This window comes from Crocodylus siamensis, chromosome 5 (genome assembly GCF_052110815.1).
Source record: "Crocodylus siamensis isolate JL-2025a chromosome 5, ASM5211081v1, whole genome shotgun sequence".
Taxonomy (NCBI): Eukaryota; Metazoa; Chordata; order Crocodylia; family Crocodylidae; genus Crocodylus; species Crocodylus siamensis.
The window spans coordinates 63,724,225-63,739,477 of NC_143399.1; the positions used below are offsets into that span (position 1 = coordinate 63,724,225).

The 15,253-nt window shown below is 46.0% G+C and overlaps 1 protein-coding gene across 1 annotated transcript in view; it reads right to left on the reverse strand.

Annotated features, from left to right (window-relative positions):
* The window catches only part of LOC149864170 (complement factor H-like), a 99,100-nt gene that overhangs the window by 31,219 nt on the left and 52,628 nt on the right, over nucleotides 1-15,253 (reverse strand). Inside the window, exon 17 of the mRNA XM_090049759.1 lies at nucleotides 14,200-14,403. Coding sequence (XP_089905885.1) covers nucleotides 14,200-14,403 — 204 coding nt within the window. The remainder of the gene's footprint in view (nucleotides 1-14,199; nucleotides 14,404-15,253) is intronic.

Consider the following 15,253-nt stretch of genomic DNA (forward strand, 5'->3'; position numbering starts at 1 on the left):
CATCTAAAGCCAAAAGGTTCATGATTTACTGTAGAGTTAATTGGGCCCCAGAAGAATTAACAGTATTTCAAGCTATGGTGACCCCACAGCCCAGCACTGTTCACTGAGCTTGTGTGTGTACTCCAGAAAACACCTCCACAAGGATCTGTGGGATCCTAATTAGCATCCCCCCACCCGCTCATGACTACAACCAGGCAATTCTGTCATGAGTTCTGTGATCCTCTAAAAAATTATATGCATAGGAGGTATGGGGCTGCCTGGTCCAGTTCCAGCTTATGGAGGACAAAGCCACACTAATCACATGTGATGGGCCAAGAGATTTCTGCCTCTCACCTAAACAGAAGTTTGGTAGTTTTTGTCAGATATTTAAACCCGGTGAAGAAACAGGAATAATTGGAAATGGGGAACAAAGGTGTTGCTCAGCTATGGAAGTGAAGGGGAAGTGAGAATGTTTCTAATGTAGTGGCTGACCATGACTTAGGAAAGAGTTAGCACTGATGGGGAATAAGGATAATGGGATTATACTCCATTCATATAGGCTGCAATAACCACTAGCCTTATAGTAGGGTCCCATCAGCATATTTGCCCAGTATACGTCATGTGTTTTACAGGCACTCTCAGTGTGGGCTGCATTCAATCAACTTCATAGCTGGCTTCCATTACTGAACACATGCTATTTCTGACACCAAATAAATGACAGACAATGTATCTAATCAGGCTTTCTTGTATGAATATATAGGACAACTTTCTCCACTTCATCTATTCTATACCCTTTACATGATCTTGGATACTGTTATAGGCACCTTAATTGATAGATAAAATATCTTGTATAACTAAGACATTGTAATAGCCCTCTAGATATAAGCCCTTAAGATTTAGGTATTGCCATACTCTGGAGCCTAAAACTATCCTCAGCCTTAAATTAGTCACTAGGGTGCACCTGCAAAATGCTTAAAGCATCTCATGAGGGCTGTAGAGCTGCAAATGAGAGTTTCTCTCTAGAGTAGTGCCAAAGACCATCCACAGTTGACCCAGATGTATATGGATATCTGATCAAGCTGGCTGAGAAGGAAAAGGTGACCAGATGTGATGCTAGCAACAATTTTCCTGTGTGATGTTACTTCAGAAACTGGTTCATCTTAACTCCATTAGGCCAACAAGCCAGACTCAGGTGGACTTTTGACTATACAATGGACAGGGACAGTGAGCGTGCTATGACTGGAATTCACTACAGCAAAATTCCCACTACAGGAAACGGAGCAAAACAGCCAGCACTAAAGACTTGATTGTCATCTACCCTGACATCTGTTGTGAAGACCACGCAACCAACTTCAGCAGGTCAATCAACTTCTTAAAAGCTAAAGATGACCTGTTCTTGACTCAGGCTGTGGAGGGACTGACTAAGGGTAAAGCCACTCAGGACTTGGTTCTAACCAAAGGGGAAGACATGGCAGGAGGCCTAAAGACTGGAGATACTCTGGGCGACAGGGATCACAATCTGATTAGATTCACCAGCCACTGAAAGGCTGGGAATTCTGCCAAGAGAACAGAAGTCCTAGACCTCAGAAGGGAAGACTTTGGTAAACTCAGGAGTCAAGTTAGAAGGATCCATTCCAACCAGTGACTGGACAATTTGGGAGTTCAGGAACAGCAGTTCTTCCTTAAGAAGGCAATTCTCACATGATCAAAAAGACAGAAAGGGGCCAAGAGACACGCTTAGCTCAGCAGGGACATTAGGGAACTTCTCAAAAAGAAAAAGGAACTGTACATGCAATGGAAAAATGGCTCAACATCCAGAGAGGAGTACACCCATACAGCCAGGGTCTGCAGGTATGAAAGCTATGGCATGCATGGAGATCAAGCTGGCATCTGAAATAAAAAACAACAAAAAGTACTTCTATAGGTACACATAAATAAATAAATAAAAAAGAAAGCTCCACTGTGGGACCCCTACTGAACAGGGAGTGGAAACCAACAGCTGATCTCCATGAAAAGGCAGAGCTCCTAAATACCTACTTCACATCGGTATTGTTGAAACCAGACAGGCACTTGTCACCTGTCCAGAGGCCCAGAGAATACAGCGACAGCAGCAGTCCACAAAAAATCTGTCCCAAACAAGTGAGGGTACTCTTGAAACACTTGGGCATTTTCAAGTTGGCTGGGCCAGATGATTTGCATCTGAGAGCCCTGAAATAGCTGGCTGAACTCATGGCAGTGCCTCGGTGAGACTGTTCAAAGAGTCATGGAGCTTGGGAGTGGTCCCAAATGACTGAAAAAAGGCTAAAGTGGTACCCATCTTCAAAAAAGGGAAGAGGGATGACCCTCAAACTATAGACCAGGCAATCTGACTGCAGTCCTGGAAAAGATCTTTGAAAAAATTGTTAAGGAGACCATCAACCACAAGTTCGTAACTGGTTGGGTGCTGAGAAACAACCAGCATGGCTTTGTCAAAGGGAGGTCATGCCTACCAAATGTGGCATGACCAGGTAACTAACCAGCTGGACATGGGACATAATGTTGACGTCATCTGCCTAGATTTCAACAAGGCCTTTGATGCTGTTTCCCGTGAGATTCTGTCATGTAAGTTGGAGCATACTGGCCTGGACCAGTCAACAGTGAGGTGGGTTGGCAACTGGCTCAGAGGCTGATTCCAGAGAGTTGTAATCAAAGGGATGGCCTCATCATGAAGGGCCATCTCCAGTGGTGTCCCCAAGGGACCAGTCCTTAGGCCCATTCTCTTTAATATCTTTATCAATGATTTCAGTGAGGGAGTGGAAAGCACGATGATTATGTTTGTGGATGACACCAAGCTGTGGGGAAATGCAGGCACAACTGAGGACAGGGCAAGGGTCCAGGATGAACTTGACAGACTGGTCCAATGGGCTGAACACTACCAAATGAGGTTAAATAGGGACAAGTGCTGGGTCCTTCATCTGGGTAGGAAGAACCCTTCATCACAACTATAGATGGGTGGTGGTCCACTGGCTCTAAAAGGCACCTGAGGGTGACAATTAACCAGAGGATGAAAATGAGCCAACTGAGTGATGAAGTTGCCAGCAGGAGAAATAAAACTCTGGCTTACATCAACTGATGTGTATCCAATAGATCCGGAAAGGTGCTCCTCCCCTCTATTCAGCATTGATGAGGCCACAGCTGGAGTACTGTGTCCATTTCTGGGCACCACATTTCAAGAAGGACATGAATAAGCTTGAAAGGGTGCATAGAACAGCCACCCATATGAGCAGGGTGATCAGGATAGACCCTATGAGAAGAGACTCCAGGAACTGGGATTGTTCATTTTGAGTAAGAGAAGACTCAGGATCAGGGGGGACCTGGTGCCTGCCTATAAGGGGTGTACAGCAGTATCTGTGGGAACACAAGTTCACCAGAGCGCCTGAAGGGATGACAAGGTCAAATGGTCACAAACTCCTCCAAGACGATTTCAGGCTGGACATAAGGAAGAACTTCTTTACTGTGCATGCCCCCCATGGCCTGGAATAGACTACCTCCAGAGGTGGTGCATGCACCTACTCTGGACTCCTTTAAGAGCCATTTGGACATTCATCTTCCTGGGATCCTTTGACCCCAGCTGACTTCCTGCTTCTGGGGCAGGGGGCTGTACTCGATGATCTTCCGAGGTCCCTTCCAGCCCTAATGTCTATGAAACCTATGAAGACTGAAAGGGGAGCAACTCTTCAGAAAGGCACTCCATGGGAGGACGAGGCCAATGGGCACAAGCTAGTTGAGGAAAAATTTAGGCTACACATCAGGAAAAAATTATTTTCTGTAAGGATATCTAGAATCTGGAACACAGTCCCAGTAGAGGTGGTGCAGTCACCATCCCCGGAGGTGTTCAAGAGCAGTCTGGACAAGCACCTCATTGAGCTTGTTTGAGCCCAATCGCCACGGAAGGGGACCAGACTTGACGATCTTACAGATCCCTGCCAGTCCTTCTATTCTACGATTCTAGATTCTAAAGGTCTGAACAGGAAACTGCATATACCAGTCAGTAAGAAAGGATGAGAAGGGAGTGAAACTCAAGCTTTACTCATCAAAAAGTCCAGCACCTCTCTCCGTTTCTTAGGGTTCTGTTACAGGTTATCTTTAAAACATCGGAAAGATGTACAGTGTTATGCTGTCAACGTTAGACTGGTTTCAGAGCAATCACAAGATAAGACTTAATGCCATCTCAGACCTGCAGGACTGTGACTTGCCACTAGAGGGTCTGGAGAGCAGGGGCACGGACAGGAACCAGGACTCTATCCCTCCTCTGGGTCAGAGAGGAGAGGAGATGGTGCCATATAGCTCAAAGATGGTGAAACCACCACGTGGCTTCCCTCAATCCGCAGTCACAGAAGCCAGCTGGGAGCTGTGACTGGATGGGGAAAAGCTTGTTGGAAGTGAATGGGGAGAGGGAAGAAGTAAAGAAAAGTAAAGCGAAAGGAGTGAAAAGAAGAATCTAATTCTGGCAAATATTTCACTGAACTGGGAGTGGGATTGGATGAGGAGGAGGTGGGTTAGTACTCACATGAGGACAGAGCTGAGACCCAGAAGATTTATTGTCAGTTGAACCCAGCAGGCTTGCTGCAAACAGTGGTAGAACTGAGACCCAGGGGGCTTGCTGCATACATGCCATACCAAGGTAGAGCTAAGACCAAGTGAACTCACTGCATAACAAACTGGGGCAAAGCTGAGACCCAGGAGGTTCCCTGGAAGCATACCACACTGGATCAGAGGTAAGACTTAGTGGGCTGGGGCCAGAGCCCTCCCCCAGGTAGTAGAGGTCAGGGAGGTTGAAAATTTACCAATGGAGCAAAGCCGTGTAAAGAAAAGAAAATAGAGCATTTGATCTCCCTGGAGCTAACAATACCCTGGAATGACTTGTACAAAACAAATCAGAGAACCTTCACTTGAACTGGCATATCTTTAAAATATTGAGAGGATTTATAGCATGGTTAACACCCTTAAAGAAATGAATGCTCCTGTACTGAGTACCTTTTGGATGGTTTAAAGGTAACCTGAAACACCATAGCCATTAGGGCTGTGCGAGACAGCACCATTTTGTTTCAACTTCTGTTTCACTGTGTCAGAGGGTGCTGACAAAAAAAAACCTCATGTCACTGCGGGGCTCTGCTGGACTACTCCCAGGGTTGTGGGCCCCCGATCTGCATACCAGATGACAGAAGGCTGCTGCTGCTGCTGCTGCCTCAGGCCAGTGGCAGCAGCAGTCTTCCCAGCACTGGGCACAGGCTGCGCCCAGTGCCTGTCCCAGGCAGCAGCAGCAGCAGCAGCAGCCTCCTGTCATCTGGCACACCAATCTGGGGGCCCACACCCTCGGTAGGGCTGCAGGGTGGTACCAGATTCCTCCCAGGGGGTGCAGCCCCTGGATCTGCATGAGGGATGACAGCAAGCTGCCACTGCTGGCTGGGAATGGTGCTGAGGCCAAGTAAGCCCAGCTCTGAAACTCAAAATGTTTCGAAACTTTTGAAACATTTCAAGGGCCTTCGTTTCATTTCAAACCTGTTTTGAGGGCTTTTGTTTCATTTTGATTTCACTGTTTTGTGGTCAAAACAGCTTCAAAATGAAGCCTTCAGCTAAATTTCACAAACCCTAATACCCATGACACCTCAGTCCATTTTTAAGAGTAACCAAATAGCCCTCCATACTACTGTTATTGATAGGAGGTTACAGTGCTTTCCAGATAGATAGGGAACTTGTTTTCAAGAATTCACTTAATTATATTTGAGGCAGAGATCAGAAGATAGGTTTCCAGCATCTCAGAAGAGGGCACTAACTACCAGCTACTGGAGATATTGAGTTGGGTTTCTCTCAGTCCTGCCTGTTGAAGTTATAGTAATTAATCATTCATTGGAACTGGGACTTGAAGGTTACCCTACAGTTTTCCAGCCCTTCATACCAATAAATCCCCTGCACATGGAGCTGTTGGGATTACTTGAAACATCTCATCCTTTGTTGCCTTGATAACTCCTACTAAATAAGGTCCTTCAATAGGATTCCATAAGGCATCTATAGGGTGAGGTCAGAGTTAATACGGGGTTTTGAAGATCCCTCTCATGCCTAAATGATGGAGTTACAGGCCTAAGTTCCTCTACTGTCAACTCCTCGACACTAACAAAAATAAATAGTGTTTTCTCTTCTTCTCCTAAGTAACATTACAATGTATTATGGAGTCTTGTGAATTTATTCTATTGAAGAATATTTATCATATAAGCATAATAGCTTTAAGGAGACAAATTAATAAAAATTAACTTGTAGCCATCCCATTTGATAATGTGGTTTAAAATATGTTGGTTGTAAAATGTGTCATCTACTTCTTTGCAACTGGTCGCATGCTCATTCCCTGGTAAGTGTGAGGTAACTTTTCAATAACAGTAGAATAAGCTACTTTATATTTAGTACTGAGCAGAAGTATGCAGGAGGGTAGGTAGTTACTTGAAGAGGATAAAATGGCAATAAGAAGTATATTGTAGATAATAGGGAGTGTAACAGGGGGCTTTAGGCAAGCCCCTGTTACTAAGGGGGAAACCATGAGTGAAACTAAGGCACAAGTGGAGGCCAGGAAAACAGACCTTACAGTGACAGGCTGAGAGCCATGGGGCTCTTTAGCCTGGAAAAGCGCAGGCTCAGGGGTGATCTGATGGCCACCTATAAGTTTATCAGGGGTGACCACCAGGATGTGGGGGAACGTTTGTTCACCAGAGCGCCCCAAGGGATGACGAGGTCGAACAGTCATAAACTACTGTGAGACCATTTCAGGCTGGACATAAGGAAGAATTTCTTTACTGTCCGAGCTCCCAAGGTCTGGAACAGCCTGCCGCCGGAGGTGGTTCAAGCACCTACATTGAACACCTTCAAGAGCAAATTGGATGCTTCTCTTGCTGGGATCCTATGGCCCTAGCTGACTTTCTGCCTTTTGGGCGGGGGGCTGGACACGATGATCTTCCAAGGTCCCTTCCAGCCCTGATGTCTATGAATCTATGAAATCCATACCGGGAACAGGTAAGGGGATAATTGCAACCACCGGGCATAAAAGGTGGAAGAGCAGGAACAGAAATTGCCTGCTGGGCATGAGAAGATCTGAAAAGCGGAGCAGCAATTGGTGTTGAGAGCAGAAGAGCACGCCAATGACTCTTCACTGAAGAGAGTGAGAGAAGGTAGAAGTGACGCTTACCTCTCAGACAAGCGGCAGCTGACCAGGGCTCAGGGAAATCGGGAGCAGCGACCTTCAGACTTCCGGCTGAAATCGGCGAGGGAGGATTTAAGCAACAACGTGCTATTAGTGTCCCAGGATCATCACAGTTCCTTCCAGGGTGGAGCGAGCCAGCAGTCTGGTCATTCAGGCCCCAGAAGAAAGGCACAAATGGTTGTGCCTGGGGAAGTAATCAGCATCGCCAGAGGGACAGAGCCTCTGGGACAAACTGCAGGGCAGGAGCCCTGTGTAATTTGATGTAACCGGCACACCTGCCAGCTCCGGCTTAAACAGCTGAGAGCTGCTCATTAAATCAAGTGAAGAAGACATGGCCTCCTGCTAATCAGACAATTAGGCAAAGAGATAGTTTTTGTTTCTAAAGAATAAAGACGTCTACTGTTAAAGCCGCTATCTGGGTGGTCTGCCTTATCTCAACTCACTCCTCAGGGAATAACATTTTTTCATTTGTTCTGTCCTGTTAGTCGTGGCAGGTGAGTACTGAGGAAAAGGGGGCAGACGCCAAACCCCCTCCCACAGTGAAGATAAGCCAGAACTTCTAGGATTGCAAACAAATAGCATGAGCAGCAATAAGCAGCTCAGCAGGGACAAAATATATAATTTCTTCTACACAATATTGGAGGCCTAAAAAATAAGATGGGTGAACTAGAATGCCTGTATTAAATGGTAATTTTGACAAAATAGGAGTCCCCGACACTTGGTAGAGAACAATAATCAATAGGATCCTGTTCTAGCAGAATACTCATTATACAGGAATGACAGAGTAGGATGTGCAGGTGGAGGAGTGGCACTTCATGTTAAGGAGAGTATATAAAGTAACAGCATAAAAATGTCACCTGAAAGGAAACATAGTGTACAATCCCTCTGGGTGCAAATTCCATACTTGAATGAAAAGAATGTAATACTAGGCTTACACTACTGACCACCTGGTTAGGAAGGTGAAGGAGATTAGAAAAGCTGCTAAAATGTTATAAATAATAATAATGGGAGACTTCAACTTTCTCCACACAGACGGGGATAACACCTCATCTGGGTGAGGTGTGGAAATAAAATGTCTGGATGTGAAAAGTGACTGCATTCTACAATTCATCTTAGCACTTACAAAAATGAAGAAGTTATTTAGAAAGAAGTTTAAAGGAGCAGTCAAAACGGAAAAAGCCTGCAGACAGCTGGCCAGCTTTTTAAAAATACCATATTTCAGGCTCAGGAAAAGTGTAAACCACAAATCAAAAAGGGTACCAAATGGACCAATAAAACTTCTGCATAATTTAATGACAAAGCTAAGGCAGAAAGGCATTCTTCAGAAAATGGAAGGCGTGCACATGTGAAACAAACAGGAAAGCTCACAAACTCTGGTGGGTCAAGTGTAGAGGTGAAATAGGGTGGGCCAAAAAAAGAATTTGAGGAGCACCTGGTAAAAGATGCTTAAATTAATAATAAAAACTTTTAAATAAGTCAGAAGCAGGAAGCCAGATACAGAATGAGTGGGACCACTAGATAACCAAGGTGTAAAAGGTGCATTCAGGGATGATGTTGCCAGCGTAGAGAAGCTAAATAATTTCTTTACATCAGTGTTGAACACGGAAGATACTGGTGAAATTTCCAAGTGAAAATCCTCTCAGGTAGATGGGTCTGAAGAGCTGAACCACACTGAAGTGATAACAGAGCAAGTTTTAGAAAAAAAATCCAAAAAATTAATGCTAACAGGTCACTAGGACTGGATGACATTCACCCAAGAGTTCTGAAGGAACTCAAAGATGAAATTGCGGAAGTGCTGGGAATAGTATGTAACCTATCGTTATAAATGGCCTCTGTGCCAGAGACCTGGAGGGTTGCCAATATAATGCCCACCTTCAAAAAGAGCTCCAGAGGTGACCCTAAGAACTACAGACAAGAGAATCTCATTTTCATCCTTGGCTTGTTGGTAAAGTCTATAATAAAGAATACAATCAGACTTTCAAAAAGCATTTGACAAGGTCTCTCAACAAAGGCTTTTAAAATAAACCACACTGCTGTAGGATTGGAGGAAAGGTTATTTTGTGGATTGAGAGGTGGTTAAGAGATGAGACGCAAGCAAGAGATAGGGCTAAATGATCATTCTTGAGGGTGGAGGGAGGTCAAAAGGGGGAGTCCACAGGGATCTGTGCTGGGCACTATATTGTTCAACATGTTCATCAATGACCTAGACATGGAGGTACACAGTAAAATTTCCAAGTTTGGAATAATCATCTGATATCTTTGCCACCTCATTATTTACTCTTTTTACCCAATCATATATCATAATGTACTGAAGAACACAGGTCCGTGAAACACCCTGGATGACACTTGTTTACCTGCTTTCTATTGTCAAGAGCAATCTTTCAGTTAATAGTCTTGCAAGGTAATAATAGCTTAAACTGAAAGTTATGGTATCACTGCTTCCTGCCCTAAATAAGCTTGTGAAACATAAGGCTTAAGTAAAGGAAAAGGCCATGCTTACTCCATTAACAGTAACAGTAAACTATCTCTTGTATTTTTCCTTTTCTTGAAGCAGTTGAACAGAATAGTTAAAACATCTGAGGTAATATTAGTGCGGATTTTAATTTCCCTGATACCTCCTGGAAAAAAAGCCCAGCAAAACAAAATGTTTCAAGCCTGTTATTAGTAAGCTGTAAAGGACAGCTTACTTACTGCTTTGTAGAGGGGATGACACTACTCAGTGGTCCTCTAAGGAAGAATGTTTGTGACAATAATGGTGATAGGAAACTGGAAAAGGAGTCAAAGAAAGTCTGAGGAATGGAGAGCATGAGACTAATCAAGTAAGGACCCTAGATTTCAAAGAAGCAGATTTCAATAAACTTTGGGTTTTGGATAGGGTCCTATGGATAGATGGACTGAAGAAAATCCCACATATGGTTACCTGGTTGAAAAAAGAAGCTTTTGTAGTCTTAAACATGTCTAAATTAAACATATACAAGCTAATTCTATCCAAAGGAAGCAGCTTTTCTTCCAATTTGACAAATAAGGTAGCAGAGGGTTAATGCTTAAAACTATAATGAGATTATAAATTATTTTAGTTCAGGCATGTCTACATGTACACTTAGATGCAAACAAATTTAATGTGCATTAAGCAATTTGTGACAGGTGTCTACAAAATCAGAGACTTGGGACTCAAGTTAGTCCCAAATTCCTTGAGCCCTACCATGACAGGGAGTTCCAGCCTGGTGAGGGGGCTGCAGGTGAGGGGGCTGCAGGTGCTCGACCACCTGGGCAACAGTGATCATCGCCTGCTGGAATTCACCATGCAGCACAAAGTGGCAAAGGCCTGCAGCAAGGCAGCAGCCCTAGATTTCAGGAGAGCAGACTTCAATGAGCTAAGGAGAATAGTCAGGGAGGCACTGAGGTCCTGGAGGGGAGGGGAGCCAGATGTCCAAGAAGAGTGGTTGCTCCTTAAGGAGATGATCCTCCAAGCCCAAAAGGAGGTAATCCCAACAGGGATCAAAGGGAGCAGAAGGGCACATAAGCCCCCACGGCTCACCAAAAGCATCCGGGAATGTCTCCTAGCTAAAAGGGAGGCGCACACCCAATGGAAGGGAGAGGCCATCACCAGGGAGGATTATACTGTGGTTGCTCAGGGATGCAGGGGGGGGCAGTCAGGAAGGCCAAGGAGGAGATTCAACTGGGACTAACTACCCAGATCAAGGACAACAAGAAGTCATTTTTTAATACATAGGGGGCAAAAAGAAGGTACCGGGTAACATGGGGCGCCTGCAAGACATGCTAGGAAATTTGGTCATCACACCAGACACCAAAGCTAACCTATTTAACAATTTCTTTGCCTCCATTTTCCTGAGCAGGGACTAGATCAGCCCCCTCACTGTGCCCCCGTCAGGCCCCAGGGGAGGTGCACGTAGGCCAAGGGTCAGTGAGGATCTAATCAGGGAACTTCTGGAGGGACTGGATATATTTAAATCAGCTTGTCTGGACGATCTCCACCCCAGAGTGCTGAGGGAATTAGCTGAGTTCATTGCGCGACCCCTGGCACAGCTTTACGAGCACTTGTGGTGCTCTGGTGTGGTGGCAGAGGACTGGAAGAGGGCTAACGTGGTTCCCATCTTCAAAAAAGGGAGGAAGGAGGACCCAGAAAACTGTAGACCAGTTAGTCTTACCTCGATCCTGGGGAAGCTTTTTGAGACAATTATCCTGGCACATGTCCACAAGGGGCCAGCAGGGGATATTATGCTTAGGGGCAACCAACACAGGTTCATTAGAGGCAGGCCCTGTCAAACCAACCTGGTGGCCTTCTATGACCAGGTCACCAAATCCTTAGATGCAGGGGTAGCAGTGGACATAGTCTCCCTGGACTTTCGGAAGGCCTTCGACACTGTCTCTCACCCTGTTCACATTAAGAAACTGGGGCGCTGTTGACACCCACACAGTCAATTGGGTCACCAACTGGCTGGAGGGCTGCACCCAGAGAGTGGTAGTGGATGGATCATTTTCGACCTGGAGGGATGTGGGCAGTGGGGTCCCCCAGGGCTCGGTCCTCGGACCTGCACTCTTCAACATCTTCATCAGTGATGTTGGAGAAGGGGGTAAAAAGCACCCTGTTAAATTTGCTGATGACACTACGATATGGGGGGATGTGGGCATGCTAGAAGGAAGGAATAGGTTACAATCGGACCTAGACAGGTTACAGGGTGGGTGGATGAGAATAGGATGGGATTCAACACTGACAAGTGCAAGGTGTTGCACCTGGGGAGGAAGAACCAGCACCATACCTACAGGCTGGGAAACTCCCTTCTCGTCATTAAAGAGGCAGAAAAGGATCTTGGAGTCATCACTGATGCCAAGATGAACATGGGCCAGCAGTGTGGGGATCAGTCAGGAAGGCCAACTGCACCTTGTCATACACCCACAGATGCATCTCAAGCAGGTCCAAGGAGGTGATACTCCCCCTCTTTGCGGCACTGGTCAGGCTGCAGCTGGAGTACTGCATCCAGTTCTGGGCACTTCACTTCAAGAGGGATGTGAACAACATGGAGAGGGTCCACTCGCATGATCAGGGGGCAGCAGAGCAGGCCCTACAAGGAGAGGCTAGGGGACTTGAACCTCACAAGAGAAGGCTGAGGGAGGATCTAGTGGCCTGTTACAAACCAGTCAGAGGGGACCAGCAGGCACTGGGGGAGTCCCTGTTCCCCCGAGCACCACCAGGAGTGACTACAAGTAACGGTCACAAGCTGGCAGAGGGTAAATTTAGATTAGACATCAGGAGGCGCTACTTCACGGTCAGGGTGGCTAGGATCTGGAACAAACTTCCAAGCAAAGTGGTGCTGGCTCCTACCCTGTGGGGGTCTTTAAGACAAGGCTAGACAATTACCTTGCTGGGGTCATTTGACCCCAGTACTCTTTCCTGCCATGGCAGGGGGTTGGGCTCGATGATCTGCTCAGGTCCCTTCCGACCCTACTGACTATGAAACTAACAGTGCCACCTGGGTGGGCAGCACACAACATGCATGTTTTCCAGAACTCTGGATTGGGTGTGCTCAGAGAGAGTGGGAGCTTTGAGCCAGGAGTGGAAGATATGCAGCTGGACTCTGTTGTCATCCCAGCCCTCCTCATCGGGGACCCAGCTTACCCACTACTCCTGTGGCTCATGAAGCCCCACAGCAGACACCAGGACCCCCACCAAGCCCATTTTAGCCAGTGCCTTGGGAGAACCTGTGCCCTTGTCAAGTGCACTTTTGGCTGCCTTCAAGGCCACTGGTGGTCCCTCATGGCCCCTCTCAAGATGACAGAGAGAGGCCCTGGTGGACCACCTCATGAAGCACTCCCTCCTTTAGACCACCTGCCCCACCACCCACACATCTCTTACCCCCTGCCCACCCTGAGCACCATGCTCAGGATATGCAAACGGTCAAAAGAAAAAAGCTTTATTATCGTCACAACCCCTCCCCTGATCATTTCCCCCTCAACACATAGTGCTTCCTCCCCAACACAAAGAGTCCATCCCCCACCCTTCCTCACCCACCACTAATAAAAACCCCTCTTCCCAAAGTGACTATTTAAGAAAGTTTCAGTTTGTCTGTCCTAGAATGGGGAGGCATGGGGTGGAAGGGCCTAGGGGGCAGAGCCCAGGAATATGTGCCCAGCACCGCAGCCTCAGGTCATTCCCCTGTGTGTGGTGGGCATGTACTCAGTTGCAAGTGGCTCCCCCTTTGCCTTTTTGAGTCCAGGGCCAGCATCCCCCTGTGATGCTGTGCCTGCCTCATCTGGGTTTTCAGCCTCATGGCCTCAGGGCAAGCGGCAGGGCTGGGCCCAAGTGCATGTCGGGGGACCTTGGGGGAGGGCCAGGTCAAGGGGCTTATGTGGACAGGAAGCACCAGAGGAGCTCCTCCCAGGGCCAGGCAGGGACCTGCTGTAGGGCAGTGAGTGGGACCCAGGAGCCATGCAGGGCCCTGGATGGGGATCAGGCAGTGTGGGACATGGTTGCCAGCTTATATAACCCAAAGGCAGGGGTTGCCACAGAGCAGCCCAGGCTGGGGCAGGAGAGACACCCAGAATAGAGCCCTGGGGCTGGGCTGAGGACAGTCCCATAGTGGCTAGGCAGACCTGGCACTAAAGTTAATGCTGGGTCACGTCTAACCGTGTGTTAAAGTGTTTTAACTAACTGCATTTGTAGGTATAAAATTTGGTGTGATTAACTTAAATTTGCCAGTGTTAATGCATATTAAGGTTATGCACATGTAGATGCATGCCCATAATGAATACTGAATTAGGCTAATGAGCATTAACACATCTCGTGTAGATGCACTCTCTGTGAAAAAAAAATCTGAAGCCATCTCAAAAAATACAAGGAGATTTCCCTACCCAATGTTAACATGGCTTTTTGACATGCCTTTTCCTTAATTTTCAAGCCTAGGGAAAGTTTAGTCCATCCTACCAGTTCAGAAAGTCACCAAACAACAATACTTCAAGAAAGGAATCCTTACCTTTATGGCACTGGGGATAAGAAATATTGCCTGAATAGCACCGAACAGTAAAATCAGAAGTAGACAACAGGGCAGGAGGTGCATACCCCCGTTTGCACTTAAACTGAACAAAATCACCATGGGGGATGTATTGTTTTCCTTTTGACTTCTCACTCAGCTCTATGTCGTGGCTTTCCATTTTTGTCACACTGACAACACACGGCCCTAGAATGAGGAAAAACAGGAATGTCTGATGTGCATTTTCTAATAAGCTCAGAGAGCACATGCAGCATAATGAGAAGATGTCACGTTACATATTATTGCATTCCTCCTTCCATTCAAATTCAGATGGTGCAGTCATAGAATAGAGGAAAGAAAAGATCTATTAGGAGATGTTAAACAAAAATGAGGGATGAGAAAAAATTTAAAATAAAACTATTACAGGGCATGAAATATTTAAGCCTGGTCTGAGGTTATACATATTCTTTGTGTCTGTGGTGCTGTTTTGCATCCTAGATATTCGAGAATCACAATGATGGGTGCATCAAAAGAATCTGAACAGACCCTGAGCCCTGTACCAGTTGCATTCTACTTCACTTCCAAGCAAACCTCTATATACCTGTTAGGTCTCCGTTTCAAGAGCCTAAGTGAGAAGGTACAGAGGTACATGGACATCCTGTACGACAAGAGCAAATGCTGAACAATATATCACCTGTTTTTTTTTCCAACAACTACAAATTCCTTTTGCAGTTGTCCATAGACAAAGTGCCTGGTTAGGAATCTGGGCATTGCCATTCTAGGAAAAATCAAGTTTTATACAGTCTTGTATTGCACTGCTGAAAGTGGTCTGGAAACAGATGGCCCCTAGCAATTGCTAAAACCCCTACAGCACTATTGTTAAATGGGTTAAAAGCAAGATTATATAGTCCTTCAAACTCTTTATGGTTATCACTTAGAGTTCTGGTTATACACAAACAAACCTACTCCTTTTTTAAAAATCTTAATAACTTCTTCCGTCAAAAGAATGTAAAATAGTCAGATTTTTAATAATCAAATCACTCTGTGTTACTGCTTT